The following is a 24,581-nucleotide window of genomic DNA, read 5'->3' on the forward strand; positions in this document are numbered from 1 at the left end:
TTTTTCTTTTTTTCAGCTCATTCCCTTATTCCAATTTAGACTCTGCTTCATTGTATGTGAGAGAATGTGGAACCGTTAAGCACCCAGTTCACTCTTTGCAAATTTTGAAATAGGCTTTTGCATTTATTTTGATTTTCTAAATTGCAAAAGCCTAACCCAAAGATCTGATTAAAAGACAGTATTTCTCTAGGAAGAAAATACTACTTGATTTTTTTTTTTTCTTATAGAACTTTATGTAGTGAGAATTTATTTCTTAGCACTTGAAAGCTACCCTTAATTTTTTGTGTGGATGGGTCGTTTGTGGCATATATGTCTGTGCACAGTGTGTCTGCTTGGTGCCTGCAGAGGGCAAGAGAGGGCATCCAGTCCCCAGGACTGTAGGCAAGACAGTTGTAAGCCACAGTGTGGGTGCTGAGAGGGATGGCGTCCTCTGGAAGAGCAGCTCATTGTTTTAACAATCGAACCGTCTTTCCAGCTCCCACGTTAATAATTTAAACATGAATGTAGCGTTAGGTCACAGACTTCCTAATTTGTACTTGTCAGTATGATAAACCTGGGCTGGAATGCAGTTGAGAATGCTTCCAGACAAACATGAGGGTAAGTTTGGATCCCCAGTACTTATGTAAAAGCCAGGTAAGGCACATGTCTGGAACCCCAGCACTGGAGGGGTGTGTGTAGAGGTAGACACATCCCAGGAGCTGGCTGGCCAAAATGGTGGGCCCCTGCCCCAGTGGGATGCACTATCTCAAAAACTCAGGTGGAGAGCAATAGAAGGAGATAGTTGATATCAGTCTCTGGTCTCCACACACGCACACTCAGGCGAGGGCACCTGCACATGCACGCATGTAGCACAGACACACTGTTAAGGAGCTCACCAACTTCTGTCATGCTTGAATGAGATTGAACATTTACATAGCAAATTAAATGCATTAAATTATCTCAATAGTTTTAATACTTTCATCATCACAGAATGCAAAAAGAAAATCTTCATTCAAGTCTAGATTTTTTTTATCCTCTTTCGTCTTTTAAAAAGACTTTATAACCCAGACTTTTCCTTCTTGTGTCCACATTTCTGAATTTTAAATTCTCCCCTTGAAGAAAGCTTCTGGAGTGTGTTACCGCCTGGGGTACCCTCTTGAGGAGAAGGGATCTGTTTTGTCTTGTCAGTTTCTTACCCACATTTTTCGTACATGGTGACTTTGTGCAGATTAAAGCCCATCTGCAGAGGGTCACTGAGCTGCTGAGGTACGATGATGACTAACTTAGTTAACACATCACCACAGCATTCTGGGCCTCCCTCTGACCCTCCGTGACTGTAGCACACTGGGCTGCCAAGAACCCACTGATACAAAGAATTTCCTGTACATTGTTTGCTTCTGTCAAGAAGATATTTATCTCTGGCCCTTATTTGCACATCACTGCTCTCTGAAGAGACAGAAAGAAAACATAGTTTTGCAAATTGAAGTATGAGTTAGGACCTCAGTCACTCCCTCTTGTCCTCCTGCCCTCTTCATTCTCTCTCAGGTTTAAAATCTTTCTGTACAACTCCTTATGCAGATTTGACCATCACTAGAAAGTAATCAGTTTTCAAAAGTTGTTCTGCCTTCAGATCTTTCTCATCTTTCAAAGCTTATAAAAAGCAAGCGGGAGGTATATTAAGATTTACTTGGGCTGAGGGACATAGCGCAGTAGGGAGAGAGTTTGCCTAGAAATTCATGATGCCCCGGGTTCCATCCATTTATAAACTGTATATAAACAGGGTTTGATGGTGCAAGTCTGTGATCCCAACACTCTGGAAGTGGAAGCAGGAATATCAGAAGTTCAAGGCCATCCTGAGCTATCTAGAGATTTTTGAGATCATGTCTCAAACAAAACCAAAAATATCTAAAGCATTTATTAATCCTACAATTGTATTATTATAGGATTATTTTGCGTTTTTAATTAGTGGGCTGTCTAATACAAAGGAATGGCATTTGAATGATTAACTAGAATCTGAAGCAGTATGCCCATTCATCACCTTAACCACTCAGCTACCACAGTAGTAGAAATATTTGGAAGGGGCTGGAGAGATGGCTTAGTGATTAAGAGTGTGGATTACTCTTCCAGAGGTCCTGAGTTCCCAGCATCCATGTCAGGCTGCTCACAACCACCTGTAACTCCATTTCAAGGGCCTCTGACTCCATAAGCAACTACATACATGTGTATAGACATGCTCACATACAGATAATTAAGATATTTTTTTAAAGAGGTAAGAAATTTTTTCAGGGGGCTGGAGAGATGGCTCAGAGGTTAAGAGCACTGCCTGTCTTTCCAAAGGTCCTGAGTTCAATTCCCAGCAACCACATGGTGGCTCACAACCATCTATAATAAGATCTGATATGTAGGCAAAACACTGTATACGTAATAAATAAATCTTTAAAAAAAAAAAAAAGAAGAAGTTTTTTCAGTGTCTAACCTTCTGTACGAACAACAGTCCTGTGTCTGGGCTGCGTTGCACCTACCTATTTTAAGTTCTGTGTGTTTAATGCCTCGATTTGCAGGGATCTTGCCACCTTCTCAGGGGAGCCCTGTCAAAGAATGTTTGTATACAATTTGCATCTGAATCATCCTTGCCTAGGTGGTCCATGTGATGAGGCAGTAAGGCGCAGTGAAACAGAATCAGGAAAGAGCTTGGAAATCTTACCTCACTGCTGTGGTTCAGCGTTGCCTCTTAGTTATATTATCTTACCCGAAAGAGGATGACGGGGTAAATGAAAAAGTAGGGGATCAACAGCCGTAGGGGGAAGAGTGGGTCCTGACAGGTAGGCACCAGTGGGGGGAATCCATCCAGGGACTACCCAGCATTCCTGCCCAGTGACTACTGCGACCTGCCTGTCCGACAGGCCCCATCAAGAAGAGGTTGCCTTTAGCAGGCACACTCTGCAGTGCTGTCCCAGCACATCAGCCTGTGGCTTCCCAGCCTCCCCAGGCCACTCACAGGTCCTCTTCTCAGGCCAGGGAATCGAAAGTGCTCACCTTGAAACTAAGAAGAAGGGAGTGGGTAATTAATAACTTTGAAAATAAGAAAGATGGAGAATCTTGCTCTCTTCAGCCTAAAATGAGTAGGACCCCAGTCCTTCACCAAAGCTGTAAGGGGAAATTCTGTTTGTCTGTGAACTAAAGGCCCTTGCTCCCATTGTGCCCTGTTCATTACCATTTCAAGATGTAAGCACTGCCTCTCTTTTGCCCATGCCTTATAAAGTTAGACAAAGAAATACGAAGATTATAAGGACCTTGAAATGTCAGATGTGGAGCAGTCAATTTGGCCCGTTTGTGCCCTTTGTTCTAGAACGGAAGTTCCTGCTGTTCTGAATGGTGAGCCAAGTAAATGTCCCTGTGGCTGGAGAAAGAGCCCTCTGCCTGGGAACCAGAGTCAGCTTTTGAAAATAGCTGGTGACCTGGGAGCAACCTCTTTTCAAGTTTACTTTTGTGACTTGTGACACAAGGCTCTTTTTTTCAACCTCCCTCAAAATCTTAGTTGTTTAAACAAGGTAATGAGCACACTAGCCCTTTGCAGGTAAAGCGGCTGTGGGCGCAGCCAGCATTGCTTCGCCTGTGTCTTGTCTGCACTTCACTTCTGTGGTCTGTATGATTCTCCTGTTTATCTGCAGCTGTGTGCAAAGCAAAGGAGAAGGAAACTGGAAAAGAAGTGATTTCCCTGGAGCTGCAGGAGCATTCAAGGCCAAAAAGTAATTGTTAAAAGATCAAAATTTACCCTTTTTTTTTTTTCATGATGAATTCTGTCAAAAGTTAATTGCATTTAAATTGTTTAATTTTCTAAATGGCTTTTCAAGAGGATATCCTGCCTGTTAGATATGCCACATTGGGCTGATTTGCTCGTGACCTTGACAGAATTGTAATCTGTTGACTCTGGGACTCATGGCAACCAGTCAGTTTATCGGAGCAAGGACAGAAGCAGCAGGTGACAGATCAGATCTTATCATGTCTCCTGTTTGCTCCTTTGGATCAGTGGGAGCATTCTGCCATGTACATGACTCTGCGGGAGTCACTGTGCCCGGGGATTTGCTAATTCCTGAACTAATGAGAATCCAGACAAAGGAAAAGTACTTCTTCCTTTTTGCAGTTGCTGACTTAGTGACATTTGTTTTTGTTGCTTTTTTCTTTCTGACTGTTGTAAACTGTTTGATGGGCAAGTCCAAGGCAGGGCTAACTCGTTCCCACTTTCTTTTCACTGTGTGCTTAATTTTTCACCTACTAAAATAATTCTTTTATGAAGTTAGTTGTTTAAACAAATTTGAATTCTTCATAATTTCCTTGAGGACACAGCTGTTTGTTTCTCAGTAAGGCAATCACTGGCTTCCAGGAAAGGGAGCTGCTGCCAGCCTGGTGTTACTTCATGAGGTAAAAGCCCTTAGAGCTAGACAGTGACAGATGGTGACCGGGACCTACCCAGGCTTCACCCTGTTCACTTCCCTGAGCTGTTGGGAATTGCCTGAAGGAAGAGTGGCACTTCTCCAGTTTCCCAGGTATCTCCCAGTCTGTAGCCAACTGTCTTCCTGAAAATAGGGGTGGGAATTTTGAAAGTTGTTCTTCATAAAGACATCCATATTGTTAAGGAGACAAGAAGAAGACAGAGAATGTTTGCCATGTCCGGGGACAGTGGGGTGCCATTGTCCAAACAAAAGGTCTGGACCAGTCTTAGAGTATGGTGACTCACATAAGATTCAGCTGGAGCAATGGGAGCATCTCATCTAGGTGAGGGGAAAAAAGAAACAAAAGCTGCTTCTGGATGCGATAATTGTGGTTTTGTTGCTTAAGCAGATACCAAGGAATAACAGTAGGTATCTTAGAGACCAAATTTTATTTTACAATTAAATGAGTTATGAATAGTTATGAAATATAGTCAGCATCTAACCTGCTAATGGAAATAGTGCGGTTTTGTTTTGTTTTGTTTTGTGGTTTTCTTTGTTTTGCAACAGGGTTTCTCTGTGTAACAAGATCCCTGGCTGTCTTGGACTTGCTTTGTAGACCGGGTTGGCCTCAAACTCACAGAGATCTGCCTGCCCCTGCCTCCCCAGTGCTAGGATTAAAGGCATGCACCACCACACCCAGCTACAGTTTCTTGTATTTGTTTTTTAAGTAGGTTTGCAAGTGTCTAAAGATGACTTAGCATTTAAAAAAGAAACTCTGTGTGTGTGTGTGTGTGTGTGTGTGTGTGTGTGTGTGTGTAAGAATGTACAAATATAAGAGTCATGCTGGATACCAAGATATTGATCCAATTAAATTTTTTTTCTTAAACGGAAAATTAACGTTAGTTATAAAGCTAACTTGGAGCCAGGTGGTGGTGGCATATGCCTTTAATCCTAGCACAGGAGGCAGAGGCAGGTGGACCTCTGAATTTGAAGCCAGCCTGGTCTATCTAGAGAATTCCAGAACAGCCGGGCTACACAGAGAGACCCTGTCTCAAAAATAAACAAGTAAATATAAATAAAGTTAATTTGGAAGTCACTAATATGTTCTGTGAGTCAAGATAAAAACATTTTGAGAGGCTGGAGAGGTGGCTTGGTGATTAAGAGTGCTTCCTGCTCTTGCAGAGGAAGCAAATTCAGTTCCTAGCACCCACATGGTGGCTTAAAACCACCTGTACTCTAGCTCTAGGGTACCCAGCACCCTCTTCTGAACTCCAAAGTGCATGTATGCACACACAGACACTCATATGCATATCATTGTAAAATAATGAAAATAATGTAAAAATACTAAGTAGTTCCTATGTTTTGGCAAATTTAAATTTTCTGGGTTTTGTATTGTTAAATATAAAACTGACGCAGAAGTACTCTACAGTTTAAAGAGTAGTTAGTTTAACATCGTATCAGTCAAAGCATTTGTGACTGCAGGGAATAGAAATTACCATCAATGGGTTTCATAAGAAGTCAGTTTCCACCTATGACACAAAGTCTAACTGGGTAATTCCACCGCTCATGGCATCATTCAAGGACAGGTTTCTTTCATTGTTCTGACCTGCCACCTTCACCTTTCAGGCCTTTAGTACCTTGGGTTTCCAAGACCATATAATTTCAATGTCCTTGCATGCATTTTTCTCTCTTCCTGAAGGCTTTCCTTCTCACTTTATTGTGCACCATAATTCACTCTAACCAATGGAGACTGTGCATGGAGTCACCCAGGAGCAGGGTGAAAACTGAGTATCTGGACAAAATTAGAGTGCTGTTTCTAAGGAAGGATGGAAGCATGTCAGTGAAATGCACATAACAACATTGGATACATTGCACAAATTTAGAATGTCTAATATAGTCTCTCTTAATTCAGTGCCTATATCCAGTTGTAGCCCTGAAAGCTATGCTCCTTAGACTGTGTGTATTCATTTTGTCCTCCATAGAACCTAGGCCATACAACTCCATAGAACCTCCATAGAAACCTTCATAGTCTATCTAGAGACTGGGATACATACAAGCAGTCTTGAGACCCTAATCTCAAGGGTCTCAAGGGTAGAAGCAAGGGAGAGAAAAGATTAGTGAGCACCAGCTAGAGCCCCAGAAAGTTCCTTAATAGACCAGTTTTAAGCAAGGGTTTGACCAAGGTGTGTGTGGAACAAGGTGGCAGGTGGCCCCAGAGCAAGCTGGCTGGGTCCAGTGCAGAGTCTTGGGTGCTGGCCCACAGACACTCCCGGTTCTTAGGTGTAGGTGGGGGTGGGCTGGTGGAGGGTGCCTTAGATGGTTGCTCATTTTTAAAGGAATTAGGAAACTTGTAAGGAGAGGGGTTATATAAGTCAAAGATTACGCTGTAGCTTTGTTAATGTCCCTAGTATGCTCTTGACTTAGGTGGAAGATAAGTATAAAACAATCGTACAATTTTTATGAATATAATATGAATATTACTTATTCTGTTAATAAGTTGGGTAATAGGAGTATGACTTCTGTAGTCCGCTCTCTACTTTCCCCCTTGATCCTCAGGTACCTTTTCTTCAAGGCTTCATCTGAGAGCTTTTGATAAACTCTTGCCCCCAGCTTTCATAATTTTTTAATATTTTAATTTTAGTTTTACTTATGTAGGTGTATGTACATGAGTTCAGGCACTCAAAGAGGCCAGAGGATAGACCCCGGGGTAGTGGAGTTCCTGGCAGTTGTGAGCCACCTGTGTAGGTGATGGAACTTGAACCCAGGTCCTTCGGAAAAGCAGTACATACTTTTAACCACTGGGCCATCTCTCCAGCCCTGTTCATGCTATCTTATTTAAGAACATAATTCTGATGTTGTTGGTTCTTAAGATTTGCTGGGTCAGGGCTGGGAATGTGGCTCAGTGGTAGAGTGCTTGCCTGGCATGTGTGAGACCTTAGTTCAAATTATCAGTGACCTTCCCTGCCCTCACCCCCCCCCCAAAAAAAAGATTTACTGATTGAATTGATGAGGCACTCCTTACTATTCTTCCTTTTCTTTTTCTCTTCTAGTAAATTTTGTTCCTTTTTTTTTTTTTAATTGTATAATGAGAGCTATGTTTTTCTTTTTTGACTTAGCTACCAGGAATTACTAAACTAAATTTTGAATTCATTTGCAATAACTATACTTAGCTTGGGCTGTCTGTAGTCTTCGCCTACTGTAGAGCAGGACAATATTTTAGAGCTGCAGATGTAGCTTGGTTGGTAAAAAGGTTGCTGAGCATGCACAAAGTTCTGGGCTTGATCTCCTGCACCACATAAGCTGGGCATGATGGCACATTTCTATAACTCCAGCACTTGGAAGGAAGAGGCAGGAGGATCATACATCATTCTCAACTATTTAGGGAGTTTGAAGCCAGTCTGAGCTATAAAACCCTGTCTCGAAAAAATTATTCCAATGATGCCTGATTTCAATACCATATAGTCAGTTTTCTCTAATCCTTAACATTAAATGAGCGATGACCAATAGTAAGTGAACTGAGTAATGAGTAAAGGGGGACTAGTCATAGCAGGCACATCATGCTGTTCGGTTGGGTGAAATAATACTGGCTTTGGGTTGGAGAGATGGCACTTTGGTTAAGAGCACTAGCTGTTCTTCCAGAGTACCTGAGTTCAATTTCCAGGATGACTCACAACTATCTGAAACTCCAGTTCCAGGGCAGTGTTAACGCCCTCTTCTGGCTTCTGTAGGCACTGCATGTACTGGTGCACAGACATCCATGCAGGCAAAATATCCTTATCCATAAAATAAAATAACAATGCTTATGTTCATGGTGATGAGATGATGTCTCTGTTCTTAGTAGAAAAGAAGCCAAATTACTGATCAGAGCTATGTGGTGGTGGTACACTCCTTTAATCCCTGCACTTGGGAGGCAGAGGCAGGTGGGTCTTTGAGTTAGAGGCCACCCTAGTCAGAGCAAGTTCCAGGACAGTCAGGGCTACACAGAGAAACCCTGTTTTGCAAGAACAAAGATTATTGATCAGAGCATCTCCATGGTACCATACAGTCACTTTTTCCTTCAATCTTGTTTTCAGTTAGGCATCGAGTGTCATAAGGGGACTAGTTTTTGTTTATTTGGTTTTTGGGGTTTTGTTTTGTTTTGTTTTGTTTTGTTTTTGAGACAGGGTTTCTCTGTGTAGCCGTTGCTATCCTGGACTTACTTTGTAGACTAGGCTGGCCTCAAACTCACAGAGATCTGTGTGCCACCGTGCTTGCCTGAGGGGACTGTTTTTGTGAGTGTTGTTGGTCTTAGTACCTAAGACAGTGCCTGTAATATAGTACATGCTTAGTAATATTTTATAAATAAATTAGGCTGGGGATGTAACTTCATGGTAGAGCACATGCCTAGAATGCACAAGGCTCTGAGTTGATCCCCAGCATGTAAAACTTAATGAATCGGGAATTGTGACACACCTGTAATATCAGCACTTGGCAGGTAGAGGCACAGGGGTCAGGAGCTCAAGGCAAGTCTTTGCTACACAGCACGACTGAGGCCATCCTGGACTATGTGAGGCTCTGTCTCAAAACACCAAAAAGTTTTAATTAATTTAATGATGATGATGATGATGATGATAGGCTAGAAAGATGGCTCTGTTGTTAAAAGTGCCTGCTGCTCTTCCAGCAGACCTAAATTGGGTTCCCAGCATCCACATCAGGTGGTTCATAACCACCTGCAGCTCCAGCTCCAGGGTATATGATGCCTTCTTCTGGCCTCATACATGGCATGCATAACCACGTACACATGATATTTATAAATTTTAAGTTTAAATACTAACAAAAATAACAAACTAAGCTGGGCATGGTGGCTCACATGTGTTATTGCTCAAGGGCATTGCCATCACTATGAGGCCATCCTGGGCTACATGATGAGTTGTAAGTCTGTATTATTAGCCACTAACTTGGTTCTCATATGCTAACCCTTTTCAGCCTGTAATTTCTGTCTCTTCTGGATTTCCAGACTTCTGTTCCTGTGCCTTCCTTCCTGACAGAGAACCTGCTTTCTTTATAAAACTATATAAAAACACCATGGGGCTTATGCATATTACCTTCTCTCTTTCCTGGGACTCTTGGTTCTCATTCCCCTTTAGCTAAACCAGATGACTCACCAACCCACAGCTTTATAACCAGACAAAGATTTTGTCTCACTGGCTCCTCACTACTCTGTTCAAAGGAATGAAGTGTATTATTGAAGGTCACAATGCTAACTGGAGCAGAGACCAAACTAGAACCCAACCCTGGATCTCTCTTAAACTCTGCAGAATGAGCAAGCCGCCTCTTACCCCAAAATAGGAAAGTACTGTGAGAAAAGTAGGAGAGAACGTATTCTTTTTAGTGGTAAATATCTTAAATGCAGTGTATTATAGGACTTAAGTGTCCAACAACCTAAGTTTTATCTCGGCCATTGTTTATTCTCTTTATTCTTTGAAGAGTTGTTTTTTTGTTTTTTTGTTTTTTTTAAGGTGTCATGTATCCCAACTGGCCTTGAATTTGCTATGTAACTGAGGATCACCTTAAAGTTTTGATCTTGCTGCCTCTTCTGAGTGCTGGGATTATAGGCTTCCACCATGCTGAGTTTTAGTCAGTGCTAGGGATCTAACCCAAAGCTATGTGCATGCTAGGCAAGCACTTTCCCCATTGAGCTCCAGCCCCAGCCCTGAGTATGTTCTGTTTTCTATGCTGAGCATAGACTGTGGCAGTCATCACTGAGTCAATGTTGATGTTAACAGGGCAGAGTAAGACTTGGACCCACAGGAGTGTGCTAGCACCACAGTGAACACTTGTCTGTCTGTGCCCACCATCTATACGCCGGGCTCTGAAAAGCTAAACTGATGCTGTATTAATGTTGTATCTAGCAGAAAGAAGTCTGGGTATGTAGCCCCGTCTGCTTGAAGCTGACTGTGGAGTTCAAGCTGACTTTGAACACAAGTACCTTCTTCAACCTCCTAACTGCTGTATCACAGGCGTGAGCAACCATGTCATGCCCAGCTCTGAGCATGACTTTTAGTGGTTGTATATGTCTACTGGGAAGTGTAAGGCATCATGTAGCATGCCATGGTTACATCTCTTCCTCCACTAAAGAGCTGAGATGTTAAAGGATTTTGATTTTCTTTTTCTACAGGGGACATGGTCTCAAAATACCGGGAACCTTTGATCCATACCTTCCTGCGGGGAGTGAAAGATCCAGATGGTACACACAGGGCCAGCAGCTTAGCCAACCTGGGAGAGCTGTGCCAGCACCTGGACTTCCTGCTGGGCCCCGTGGTTCATGAGGTGCTGTATGCTGACTCCATCCCCCAGTTTGTTGCTTGAGACTGTGATACCGTGTGGGGTCTTGCATCAGGACATGTGTGGTCTTTTCTGTGAGCCACTGCCTCTTCCTTCCTGACTGGACAGATCAGGCATTTAGCCTCTTTGGGCTCGCCTGTTATACTCCCCTCCTCAATTTTGTTCATTTTAAAGTTTTTGGTTTTTTTATTTGTTTGTTTATTTTTCTGAGATAGGGTTTCTCTGTGTAGCCTTGACAGTCCTGGACACACATTGTAGAGCAGGCTGGCCTTGAACTCACAGAGACCCACCTGCCTCTGCTGGGATTACAGGGGTGCGGCACCATGCCCAGCTAGTTTTGTTTTTAAATAGTACACAAAGTAATGTGTTTCGTTAGGAGACTGTCACACACCCTTTACTGTTGTCCATCCGCTGCCCCTCCGCTGCCCTCCTCCCGCTGTTACTTCTTCTATTTGTCCCCTCGAATGTCACACCATGTGCATGTGTTGTTGCTGCCTCTTTTGTTCTTTTTTCCTTCTCTTCTGAACCCTCCCCAAGACCTTCTTTTCTACCTTTCCTGGTCCCTCTTCTAGTTTCATGATTTCTACACACACACACACACACACACACACACACACACGCAGGCTTGCACGCACATGTACACATACACATATAGAAAAATAGTTTGATCCAAGCATGTGAGAGAAGGCATGTGGCATTTGTCTTTTTAGATTTGAGAATCTTCCCTCAGTAATAATTTTCAGTTCAACTCATTTTCTTGAAAATGTTATGATCTTATTTTTATTTTCTCATTGTGTATGGGTTATACATCTCTCTCTCTCTAGCTCAATCTGCTGCATGCTGGGATTTCCTTAAGAGAAAGGGTTTTCCAAAACAGTTTCTCTGTGTAGCCCTGCTGTCCTGGAGTCACTTTGTAGACCAGGCTGACCTTGAACTCACAGATATTGCCTGCCTCCATAAGTGCTGGGATCACAGGTGTGCAGCACCATGCCCAGCTCCTGATTCATCTTTTGATGGACATATAGGCTGGGCCTGTTTCCCAGCCATAGTGGCTAGTACAGCAGAAATATTCATGTGCTAGTGGCTTGATGGTAGGGCAAAGAGCCCTTTGGGGATCCTATTATTGATTCCCTAGTAATCTGTGTGTTTGATGTAATGATTTGCTGCCTTAATTTTTCTACTTGTTTCATATATATATACTGAAATATGTCTTTCAGCTTGAACATTCCTACTTTGAAATCCAAAATGCTCTAAAATCCAAAATGTTAATGCCAATATGATATCACAAAATTCTCCATGTAATGAAACTCGATACAATTCATAAAATTACTTAAAATATTGCATAACGCCTGGCAATAGTGTTGCATACCTTTAATCCCAGCACTTGGCAGAAGGAGGGGAATATCTGAGTTCAGACAGCCAGGGCTACACAGAGAAACCCTGTCTTGAAAAAACAGCCAAACAAACAAACAAAGCAAAAACAAAACAAAAAATATGTTGTCTAAAATTCATATGAAATATTATAATTAAATGTCATATTTAAATAACACATTATGTATATATAAATATTCCACAAAAAATCTGAACTCTACAACACTGTGGTCCCAGGCATTTCAGACAAGAGGCACTCAGACTAGCTGCAATCTTAAGTTCAAGTTCCTTACTCTCGTGTAAAAACAGCTAGTGAATTGTTATAAAGATTCTGGTACAGCTGACAGATTTGAAGAAGCTCTGAGAATGGGTTAGACTGATCTTTTCTTTATTCTCTGGGTCGTCTGTGTAATTTCTACTTATCAGAAAGTCCTAGACAAATCCTCTCATTGGCCTGTCTTGGTCACATGGCACCAAGCGGCTCAGCTGAGAATGGCAGGATCTATATCTTTTGTGAAATTCCAAGGTTGAGCAGTCCCTGTACATCGTGACCACTGAACCAAACTCGAGGAGCAGCTTACTTTCTCTGGCCCAGCATGCAGCAGATTGAGCTAAAGCAGGCTTTAGAACATTTAGGAAGTGTCAGATTTTGTTGGATTTTTTTCTCTCTTTTACTTTTTGGAGACCCACAGACATGTTGAAAGAAAAACAAATTGCCAAGCCCTCTTGGGATTAGGTACGAAGGGCCCAGCTGTACCCCTTACTTCCCTGTTTCACTTGAGCAAATGATTTAGACTCTGAATTTAGTGGGGTTTTGTTGTTGTTGTTTGTTTTTGTTTAATCTTTAAATGGGATTCAAATACCTACAGTGTAGGCTTGTTGCGGCGATCTAGAGGTGATGTCTGTTTCATGTAATGATCTATTCAGCAGTTTTTATTGGGAGCCTCCTACATGTCCAGGCAATTTTCTCCTAAAACATCTCCTTCTTCAAACTAGAGATGCTATTCTAAGAGAAGATGGAGTGTGCACAGTGGGGCCAATGAGATGGCTCCAAAAGTGAAGGTGCTTATGGCAAAGCCTAGTGATCTTTCAGCCCCAGGACCCACATGGGAGAAGGAAAGAACTGACTCCCACAGGCTGTCCACTGACATCCATGTACACCATGACATGCAAGCAGTGTGTACATGTGTGCATGTGCACGCACACAGACACACAAACACACGTGTAAAACATATCGTAAAAAATAATAAATTGTTGAAAAGAATGTAGATATTAATCCATGTACTGTGAGTTAAATAATAAGCTCTCTGAAAAGATGAAATCTACATGTTAGTTATTTTTGTTGTTGTGAATAAAACCTGACAAAAGCACCTGAGGGAGAGTTTATTTTGGCTCTTAAGCCATCATGGTGGTGAAGTCATTGCAACAGGAGCATGAGGCAGCTGGTCACATTGCGTCTGCAGTCAGGAGAGCAAGACTAGAGGGCTGGTGCTCAGCTTGCTTTCTGTTTTTATCCAGTCTGGGACCCTAGCCTGTGAAATGGTGCACACCTCAACAAGCCTAATCTAAGAAATCCCTCACAAGTATGCCCAGGATTTTGTTTCCATGGTGACTCTCAATCTCATCAAGTTGACCATTGAGATTTGCCATCATGCCAGGTAGCTCTCACTAGGTGACATTCAAATATAAGCATTTGTCTTTTTGTGTTTAGGCTTTTCCCTAAGCTCAGTCATTTGGAGTAGGCTGATGGTGACATCGATGGAGATGCACAGTGAGGCAATGAAAAGAATGGGATAGCCAGTGTCCTTCAGATGTCCAATACCTTCAGTGGGCCAGGCCTTTTGTTAGGGACTAAAGATAAAAATCTTATCTGTACCACCTTGCCTTCTGAGCCCGAGGATCTAGTAGAGGACAGTCACCAGTGACTCTGTGGCAGAGAGCTGAGAGCTGCTAGGGCACAGGAGAAGTCCCTGGCTGTCTTAGTTAGAGTTTCTGTTGCTGTGAAGAGACACCACGACCACAGCAACTCCTATAGAGGCAAACATTTCATTGGGGCTGCCTCATATGTCAGTGGTTTTAGCCCATTATTGTCACTGTGGGAAGCATGGAACACACAGGGAGACATGGAACTGGAGAGGTAGCTGGGAGTTCTTCATCCAGATTAGCAGGTAGCAGGAAGAGACAGAGAGACAATGGGCCTGGCTTGAGCATCTGAAACCTCAAAGCCCAACCCAAGTGAAACACTTCCTCCAGCAAGACCACACCTGCTCCAAGGAGGCCATGATTTCTAATAGTGCCACTCCCTCTGAGCCTCTGGGGGCCATTTTCATTCATGCCACCACACATGTACAGGCAGCTTCTCTGCCTATTTGATACATGAACACCAGGTGCTGCCTCATTTCTAGAGACCTTTTTGACTATATTTATCTCAAACTTCATGATTATGAAGATGCAAGCAAAAAAAAAAAAGGTAGAACAAGTTGTTGTCATTGTTATCCTCCTCTTCGTACAGTGCTGAGCATCAGATCTAGGGCCTTGCACTTACCTAGCCTGACATTTTCCTCCTGAGCTCCAAACCCCAGAACCATTCTTCACTTTCCTTCTTATACCCTCTGGTTTCTATCGTAGTTTTGTCAAGTAGTGGGTACTGTGTGATCTAATTGATGGCAAATGCAGAGGGTGGTAAGGTTATCTGGGAAGACTAGTTCCTACAGGTTTAAAAAGTAGTCATAGCAGCAAGCACTTAATACCCTACATGTGTTAACCAATCTCATGCTAACAGAGGAAGCAGAAGCACAGAGAGACTAAATAAGTTGCCAAGGTCTTCAGAGAGCAGGCGGCAGGGCTGCAATTTGAATGTGGGCAGTTAGTCCCAGGATTTGCTCTCTTTACCATTTTTTGTATTATCTTGCAATGGTTTCAGCTTACTTATAAGATTGCCTTTGTGCCTTGAAACTAAAGACTACTGCCATCTGAGAAAAGCCACAGACAGGAAGGATCATGCAGCTCTTGCTGTACTAGATCCTGATTTTGGCAGAAAAACTTCAGACAGCAATGTATTCCCTCTGACTTGAAAAACTAGGTATTTCCCTCCCATATAATTTCTGCCTCCTCCTCTTAGATGTTCTTATGTAGCATCCCACGCTTGCCTTGTCATCAGTGCCAAACCAGCTGCCTTAGGTGGACTACAAGTTTGAACATGCTTGGAGACCTGCCAGCTTTAGTGTTTCATCCACTGAGCCCTCTGGTAGGCAGACAATTTTAGTCCATTCACATGGAAAGAGTGGGGGAATCTTTGGGGTGTGTGAGAAAGAGAGATGAGAGTTGAGCCCAGAACCCTGCATATGCTAGGCAACTGTTCTGCCACTGGGCTGTATTTCCAGCCCTTGGTTTTTCAGACTGCCACACCTTTCAAGGTTCTTGAATTACAGTGTGTGCCCCGTTCTGGTGGCTAAACTTCATTGCACCATGATAGGATTTGGAGCCTCCTACAGCAATGCCTCAGGTTGTGTTTATGAGGGTATTTCCAGGAGATTTAGCTTAGAAGGGAAGACCCACCATTAATGTAATGGCACTATCCCATGGTCCTGGGCCCCAGGCCAGATAAAAAGAGGAAGAGGAGAAAACAAGCTGAGTGCCAGCACTCATCTGTTTCTGCTTCCTGACTGCAGAGGTCATCCTCTGCCATGCCTCCCCACAGTGATGGGCTGTAGCTTTCCTTACATTGTGAGCCAAAATAAGCCTCTCTTTCCTTGGGTTGCTTTTGTTGAGTATTTTGTCACAAAAAAAGTAACTAATACAGAAAATTGGTACCTAGAAGTGGGGCCTTTGCTGTGATAAACATGACCACGTGGTTTATTGGACTGTTCAAGAACAACCCCCTAGTGCTTTCCACAGGGTCACACAGAGGCCACCACTGGAATGGAAGGGGCGTTCTGGGTCTCAGGCTGGCTGCAGCACTTAATGGCATCATCCGCATGTCCTGGATTTGCAAGCATGCAAAATGCAAGTTGTCATGGGGGATTGTGCATCAAGGTTTCAGAAAGTCTCAAGCCAAACCGCTGGCAGGGTGGATTCCCTGCAGCAAAGACCTGACAGACCCTTCGGGAAAATTGCGAAGGGGAATCCTAAGCTGAAATGGAAACCCCATGATGTTGGAGACACCAAGACTGTGGGATGGATGTCCAGCAAGGAAAGCTGTAGCCTCAGGGTAGAATCAGTTCAAGAGAGAGCCTGTGTGTGCTGCACACGATAGAACTGGAGGGCTGGGGCGTCCCAAGTCCATCGGAGCCTACATGATGTCACTCAGGGTCCCAAGATACCAGCTGGAGAGCTAGCATCTAGTTCTCTTCTGATAAGTTTCAGTTTTGCTTGTCTGGTCTTTTCTGAATAGCCCCTTATTCTTCCCTACCAGAATGTAAATGTTTAATCTGAGCCATTCTATCTTAGAATTATGTTTTTGTTTTGTTCTGTTTTATGGTCTTGAGCCTAGAGTCTTAAATGAGACTTTGGACTTGAATAATGGTAGAAGTGTTAGGACTTTAGAGGCTCTTGGAGATAAATTGACTGCGCTTTGCATTATGAGATAGGTATGATTCTTTGAGGACAAAAGGTGGAATATTGTGATTTAAAGGTGATGTGCTTAGCCAGGCTGTGGTTTGCATAGGCACTGTTGACAAAGATAAACTTTTAGTTAATCTTCATTGTCAACTTGATGGGATTTGTAATCCCCTAGAGACACACCTAGAGGTATTAATAAGAGTGTTTCTAGAGAAATTTAACTAAGAAGACTCACCCAGTGTGAGTGGTACCATGCCGTGGGCTGTCTCAGACTCAATACAAAGAAAAAAGGGAGAAAGTCAGCTGAATATCCACACTCCTCTGTACTTCCTGACTACAGCTGCAGTGTGACCAACTTCCTCATATTCCTGTCCCCAGGCCTTCCCACGACCTTCTCCCTGACCCAAAATACATCTTCACTCCCTACATTGTTTCTAGAAGGTTTTTGGTCACAACAATGAAAGAGATAACTAATAAAGGACTAGGTCCGCTGCCGAGTCTTTTCTTCTCTCCTTCTTTTTTTTTTTTTTTTTTTTTTTTTTTTTTTTTGGTTTTTCAAGACAGGGTTTCTCTGTGTGGCCCTGGCTGTCCTGGAACTCACTCTATAGACCAAGCTGGCCTTGAGTTCAGAGATCTGCCTTCCTCTTCCTCGAAAGTGCTGGGATTAAAGGAGTGTACCACTACCAACTGGCAGCTTTGTCAGTAGGTCTCCATTTTGTTTAGTCATTTAGTAGACATGTTTTGAACACATACTCTGCCAGTTGGGCCTACAGCCAAGTCATATGCTGGATGGTAAGAACCAGATGTGAGCACAGGAAAAATCTGTGCCCTTATAGGCCTGACTGATATTCTGGAGATAAGGAACACACAGTAGAAAAATAAATGTCACAATGGTAGGTCACTAGGAAGTTACACCTAGTGAGATAAGAGGGAGTTTGTTATTGGGTACAAATAAGATGGACAGGCAGAGTTTTCTGTTGGGTGACGTTTGAGCAAAGATGCAAGGAAAAAGGGGGCTTCATGTACCTGGAGTGTTCAGCAGGGGCCTGGGTTTCAGCAGGGGCCTGGGACTGGCTTCTAGACAGAGAATGGGGGTTCCATATCTCTCAGGGGCAAGCCAGGGTGTGGAAAAGTGTTTTCCACAGAGGGTTACAGTTAGCTCTTTTAGAGCTCGACGATGGCCGTGGCATTCCACAGGCTGCGGTGATACCAGAGTGTTACAGCTCTTGGTTGAGCTGCTGTGCTGAGCATCACAGAGGTGCGGGCAGAAGCTCATGGCTGGTAGAACTACAGCTGAGACACATGGCCTGCTGAGGCCCAGACCTAGTGGGCTGGAGGGCAGGCCCCGCGAGATGCGGCCCAGTGGGGGGTAAAAGACAAATCTCACACAGCCATGGTGGAAGGCTGATGGTATCACAAGACCAGTCAGCAGCATAAATGCACCCCCAGCACATTTATTTGGAATCGAGGGTTTGTAAACCTTTGGGTAGTGGGAGGGATTTGGGGGGTGAAAGTGTTTGATTTGCTGGGGTCAGGGTGTCAGGGATACTTGATTACTTGAGTTGCATGTAGTGGTACAGTGCCTCATTTTCCAGGCAGTAGTATGGTCCTATCACAAGATACAGTACTTAATTATCCTGTGGGTGAGGGGGAAATCTCACAGTTGAAGTACAATTGAAGGTCACTGCAGGACTAAGATCCTTAACAGGGTGAGGCAAATTCCCAGATGTTTGGTGGAGTGGTTTTCTCATCAGGAAAGGGTCTGGCCTGTAATCTGCCATGAGGGCTATGTAATGCTCCTTACAAGACTTGGAGTCATTCAGATCAGGGGACACTTTTAGAACCCTGCTGAGAAAAGGGAGTCCATCATCATAGAGCAAGTGCAAATAAATGGCTTGTAGGACTTCAGACATATCCAGTAGAGCCCCACACTGGAGGATAACATTCCCTGTAGTGGCAGGTCCAAGACCAGTGTGGCCGGAGAGGGGAGGGTAAGAGAAAGCACAGTAGGAGCCAGCATTGGAAAGGTACTGGGCAGTTCACATGGGCTTGCACAGTCTTTGGGCCTTTCCTTTGTGTGAGATGAGTAGACAGAGCAGAAGCAGTACTGAGGTCACTGTGACATCTTTATTAGTTCTTCATCATCTGTCCACAGGTCTCCTTCCTATACATTGGTTATATGCTTGGAACACTAAAATATACAAAGGACTCTTTCTGTCTCAAATTCTCAGTAGAGTATAAAATGGACAGGACAAGAAAGTGATTCAGTAGACCAAGCCCAGAGGGCTATCACAGAGCTGGCACTTTGTATTAGAAAAATCATCCTGATAAGTGCTAGGAAGGCAGAAGAAGAGCAGGTGCATAATCTACTTTGTCAGAAAGTTGAACTGGCCATCAAAGCCTCCTCTGATACGCTTTGCTCTGGGGACATTTGCCCCTCAAGATGTGGCATCTGAAGAGAGCTGTCCTAAATCAGTGGTCCAGATTTGGGAGCACTTTGCATTTTATATGGTGTTGGCTGGCAGAGAGGGAAAGAAGTAGAGGTTCAACTCTTCCATATTCATACTGGGAATTCAAGTTTTTCTTCTTTGTTGTTGTCAAGATTTAGCCTGTTACATTATCATTTTTTCCACATCTTCTTGTTCATGTTAAGTAATGTGTTGCTTGAAACCAAATCTTGATAGGCTCTTTCATCTTTATCACTCTGTGTGAAGTAATGTGATTTAAGTGTACCACAGGAAGAGGCCTGTCTTCAAGCCAGCTAATGTGATGTGCCCCAGGTGACAAGCCAAGGAATGCCCAAAATTCCATGCTTTGGCTCTGAGGTCTGTTACAAAGTAACTGTTTGTATTAGCTACTTTTCTATTGTTGTGATAAAACATGACAAAGGCAACCTGTAGATGAAGGAGTTTATTTGGGCTTACAATTGAGGAGAGCTAGAGTCCATGATGATGGTATGAAGGCATGGTGGCAGGAACAGGAAGCTGAAGGCTCACATCTTTTCTTTCTTTTTTTCTTTCTCTCTTCCTTCCTTCCTTCCTTCCTTCCTTCCTTCCTTTCTTTCTTTCTTTCTTTTATTTTTCTTCCTTCTTTCCATCCTTCCTTTCTTTCTTGTCTTTTTTTTTTTTTTTCAAAGACATTGTCTCTGTGTAGATCAGGCTGTCCTCAGACTCCCAGAGATCTGCCTGACTTTGCCTCTCAAGTGCTGTACCTATGCTAGCACATGCAGCAAGGCTCACATTTTGAACCGAAAGCATAAATGAAAAGAGCCACCTGGGAGTGGTACAAGCTGAAAACTCAAAGCCTGCCCCCATTGATGTACTTCCTCCAGCAAGGATGTACCTACTGAGCTTCACCAAACAGGACTATCAACTGGGAACCAAGTATTCAAATGCCAGTCTGTGGGGGACATTCCCACTTAAACCAACACATCCTCTGAGTTTATCATATGCTTTTCTACCATCAATGTAGTTTCACACATGACAAGGTACCTGACAATGATGCTTTGGGGACCCCTGAAGAAGCTCAAGTAACCATCATGTTTACTTTTCTGGCAGGTTGAATGATTAAGCTGAGCTCATAGTAAATATTGGTTTGTAGTTCACCAACGGACCTAGTGCAGACATGTTGGCACACCAAAAACTGAATTGTACCAAACGAAGCTTTGGAGGTGGGGAGACAGCTGGGACACTGGGGTCCTGTTTTCTTGGTTTATATCTCAACTCTTATAACTTCTCTTCTGGAATTTTCCAAAGTCAGTTACTGGTAATCTTGCCATTTTATTGTCTTCATTTTTATAGTCTTACTATACTTCGTTTGTGCCAGCTGTTTTGAGGAGTAATGATTTTCCTTATTTCTGTTGGCTCCTATGAATCGTTGAATTGCTTGACCTGGACATTATTGTTTCCAAAGCAGCCATCGTCTTTTCTTCTGTCTGGCTTTCAGGAGTGACTATATGGTTGTTGCGATTCAGCCTGTGAAGAGAACTCCTTCAGCAATAACCCTTATTAGAACAGGTACACTGATCCTCAGGGCAAGTGTCACAAATTAATACAAAATGCATTTCTGTCCTGTGGGAGAACGTAGAAGTGGAAAGTGGGAATATTATACCCATCCATAAATTAGTAAAGACCTTACATCATGTCTGTGGTTCACCAAGGCTTAGTCTGCCCTTGGAGTGAGAGGTGAGAGACTAGCCATGGAGTGACTTATTCAGGCTAGACGGAGGTGACAGCCTTGTAGTTTCCCTGCTCCTAGTGTCAGACAGATGCACGTGACATCAGCCTACAGAAAGCAGTATGTGATCTAAGCCTGAGGACCTGGTGTGGGCAGGAGCTTTAGATGACACAAGGCCATACAAAATGTCGTGGCAGCAATTCCATGTTCATAGGATCCTGGTGGCAGAGGCATTGAGGAAGGTTCATGGGCCTCTTCTGGTCTGAGTCCTCTTCCTGATTGTCCTGAGCAGCTGCTTGCAGCTGGCACATAAGCTGCCAGCCATGCCAGCAACCCCTTCCTACAGAGGAGCACAGTTCTCTCCACTGTATGCTCAAGATGGCCTAGGGATTTAAGAAATGACTTTGATGAAAAGGCCCTTTTCCAAACAGGATGCCTCTCCAGGATATCCAAGTTGTAGTTTAACAGTCAGAGCCAGGCTTGCACTGAGAACTGAGGTACAGGGAGGCAGAACAGAGGAGGCAAAGGTAAGCAAGCACCAGCAGGGTTCCAAAGTGGAAACCATGCCCTCCCAAACCAGAACTGTGGGCCCCAAGCTGCACCTTGAGAGACGCAGACAAGCACTTAGGAGCCTCCTCGGCTTGTGACATTGCTCTGGGCTGGGTTCCTATGTTATGAAACCAAGTAAGGAAAACTTTCATGTGTCTGGAAAGACTACAACCTAGCTCTAACTTGTTTCTCTGCCTTCAGTTCCTACCTTGTAAATACTAAGCTTGAAAGTGGAGGTAGCTATTATATTGTTGCCTCTTTGGAGGTGGCCCAAGGAATTCCTCTTAGGACTAAAATGCTTCTACCGTTAGTGCCAGGGGCATGGAAGCTGCCCCTGCTAGCCTTGGGGTTGGAGGTTGGTCCAAAGCAGAGAAGTAACTTACTGGATCTTTCTGAACAATGTCTCCCAGTGGGTTGCAGTTTCTCTTCCCTTCCAAACTCAAGTTTGTATAATAGATGCACGACTTGATGGAATGCCAGCACATCACAGATGCAATTATATTTCAGAACAGGCCTCCTTCTTCTAATCTTGCTGCCATCACTGATTAATTAGACACTTTGAACTCTGCCCAACTGTTTGAAAGCTGTAAAAAATACAACCTGCATAGTTAAAATTTCTACACAAGCCTATTTCCTCATTGTGCCTGTATTCCCCATCCTTTGAACATAAGCAGTATTTATACATGTTTTCTAATACACGATCTGGCTATTTTCTTATCATGGCTAGAATTCCCTCCACTGTTGGCCAAGAAATACAAGCACACAATGAAAACCTAATAGTAAAACTATGTGAGAAACCAGTTGAATAATTTAGACATATTCACAGCTTGTTATTGCCATGTGACCCACAAAAGTCATGTTTTTCCTTTTAAAACTTGCATGAATGCCTCAGGAAAGTTGTTGTTATTGTTAATGGTGCCTCATTAGTGAAGTTTTTGTGTGAAGTAACTGCTTATGAGGAACAGTGGTAGGATAGCCAGTACAGGGTTTAGAATCAATCTCTATCTCTTTCTCTCTTCTCTCTCCTCCATCCTCCCTCCTCCCTCCATCCCTTCCTCCTCTTCTCTCTTCTATATGTGCCAGTTTCAAACTCAGGTCCTCATGTTTGCACAGCAAGCAGTTTACCCACAGAGCTATCCCTAGCCCTGCACTATCTCATTTTTATTACATGTAATTATTGGTGATGTGTATATGGCTGTGTGTGTGTGTGTGTCAGTCAGAGGACAGTTTTCAGGGGTCAGTTCTCTCTTTCCCCCTTTATACGGATTGTAGAGGCAGAGCTCAGGTCACCAGGCTTGAGCCCCTCACACTTGTACCCTCCGAGCCACTTAACTGACCTACACGACACCATGTTTTGCAAGTAATTTCTAGTCTTTTCTTTTCTGAAATACAGTTGTCTTTGAAAGTGCCTGAGTGCTGAAAGATCTCTTCCACAAAGGAAGAGCCTGGCAGAATCTCTACCTCCCCCCCCCTCTTTTCTTATTTGTGCCAGTTTCAAACTCAGATCCTAATTTTGAAATTGGCCATGCTGACCTCCTAGAGTGGTCACTGGGTTTGCAGGACTGGGTGGACATGCAGAGGGAAGTGAGTATCTCTCTCCTCTTAACCCTACGCTGAAGGTTTCATCAGCTGCATACCATTTTTATGTCAGGCCAGGGACTCTGAAGCTCCTTCACTAGGTCTCATGGTCCTGGGGCTCTAAGAACTGCATTGACCCACCTTTCCTTCCTCTAATGTGGTGTTCCTAAAGACGAGTAACTACACCTTTTCCCCAGTCTTAGAGAGATACTTGCATTTTGGCTTTTCCTTTTTTGAAATACATGTTTTGCAGACATGTGTGCACTCCCTGGTGAGTTTCAAACCAGATTTGATCTTTTCCAGAAAAGCTTGACTATTTCAAGACCTCTGCCACTAGCTCTCACCTTCTCCATTGAGCACGAGGAAACCAAGCCACTCCTTTCTAAGCCAGATTGCTCCTGAGGACTGTGTGACTATGAAGAACACAGTTGGGAGGCTATAGGTAATTGTGCAGTCCTGATTTCCTGTTGACCTCTTCTGTCATCCTCCTAGGTGACGGCCTGCCTGGTTGCTGTGGCTAAAACAGACAGTGACGTTCAGGTGCGTAGAGCTGCCATCCATGTGGTTGTGCTGCTGCTTCGGGGACTCAGCCAGAAAGCAACTGAGGTAAGCCCTCCTCCCCCATCGCATCCCCCTCGTGTTGTTCTGTTAGCCGAGTGCAAACCTTTCTCTTAGATGTGAGTTTATCCACAGAGTTTTCATAGCAAGAAAATGATATCATATGCATCTTCAGTAAGAGTCTCTGTGATGCCTTAGACTTGCACAGTAACTGCTTCAGGAAAACCACACACGTTTCCTGAGGCCGTGGTCCTGGCATTCTCTCAGGGCAGCTTCCAAGGTGAGCTATGGAGCACATTTACCCTGTTCTGCAGCCTGAACTCCGGAGGCTTGTCTTCTGACTCACTCTCTTGTTCATGCCTGTGTACAGGAGGCTTTATTGAAGAGAATGCCTTGCCAACTCTGAGTTCAATTCATACTCTTCTTGTGGCATAAATTACACTTTCTTCCTTCCCTCAAGTGGGTTTGTTTGGACCTCAACCCAGTATACAGCCAATACAGGAAGAAAGTTTATGCATCCAAATGTGTGCTTAGATTGAGTGACCTCAAATTAATTTCCTTCTTCCTTCTAATGGAACGGCCTTCCCAGCTGGTTCAGATAGAGTCTGTATTAATAGTTCACTTGCTGGCATCCACACACTCATCTGTGGCTTGTACATCAGTATTTAACCAACCCTCTGGGAAGCCATTGTAAGAGTGATTGTTCTATCACACAGAGAAGCTTTATTCATGCTTCTATTTTACCATATCAGGTTGCTGATACCTGTTTGTACATGTAAGCACTCTCAGTTATTCCCTTCCGACCTTACACAGCCACGCTTTCTCCATAAATGCCTACTTGCTATTGTTCAGCCTGGCAACTGAATTTCCAAACAGCCACTTCCCTATTCGTCACCCCCAGCTGCACTTCTCTGCCTTCTCATGTGCTTTGTCTGGGGTAAGGATTGGATTGAATGAGCTCATGTGGCATGAACATGTTCTCCTGCAAGTTTTAAAAGCTTGACTGCAGTGGCCTCAACAAGTAAGGATTTGTTTTTATCAAATCACAAGAAC

At 43.5% G+C, this 24,581-nt stretch overlaps 1 protein-coding gene across 2 annotated transcripts in view; it reads left to right on the top strand.

Moving 5' to 3' along the window:
* Positions 1-24,581, top strand: part of Tango6 (transport and golgi organization 6 homolog) — a 168,876-nt gene that overhangs the window by 108,402 nt on the left and 35,893 nt on the right. For both annotated transcript variants that reach the window (XM_055621412.1, XM_055621413.1), the window contains exons 16-17: positions 10,570-10,721; positions 23,463-23,576. In XM_055621412.1, the coding sequence (XP_055477387.1) occupies positions 10,570-10,721; positions 23,463-23,576 (266 nt within the window). The remainder of the gene's footprint in view (positions 1-10,569; positions 10,722-23,462; positions 23,577-24,581) is intronic.

The sequence above is a fragment of the Psammomys obesus genome, unplaced genomic scaffold, assembly GCF_907164565.1.
Source record: "Psammomys obesus unplaced genomic scaffold, mPsaObe1.curated_primary_1811, whole genome shotgun sequence".
NCBI classification, from domain to species: domain Eukaryota; kingdom Metazoa; phylum Chordata; class Mammalia; order Rodentia; family Muridae; genus Psammomys; species Psammomys obesus.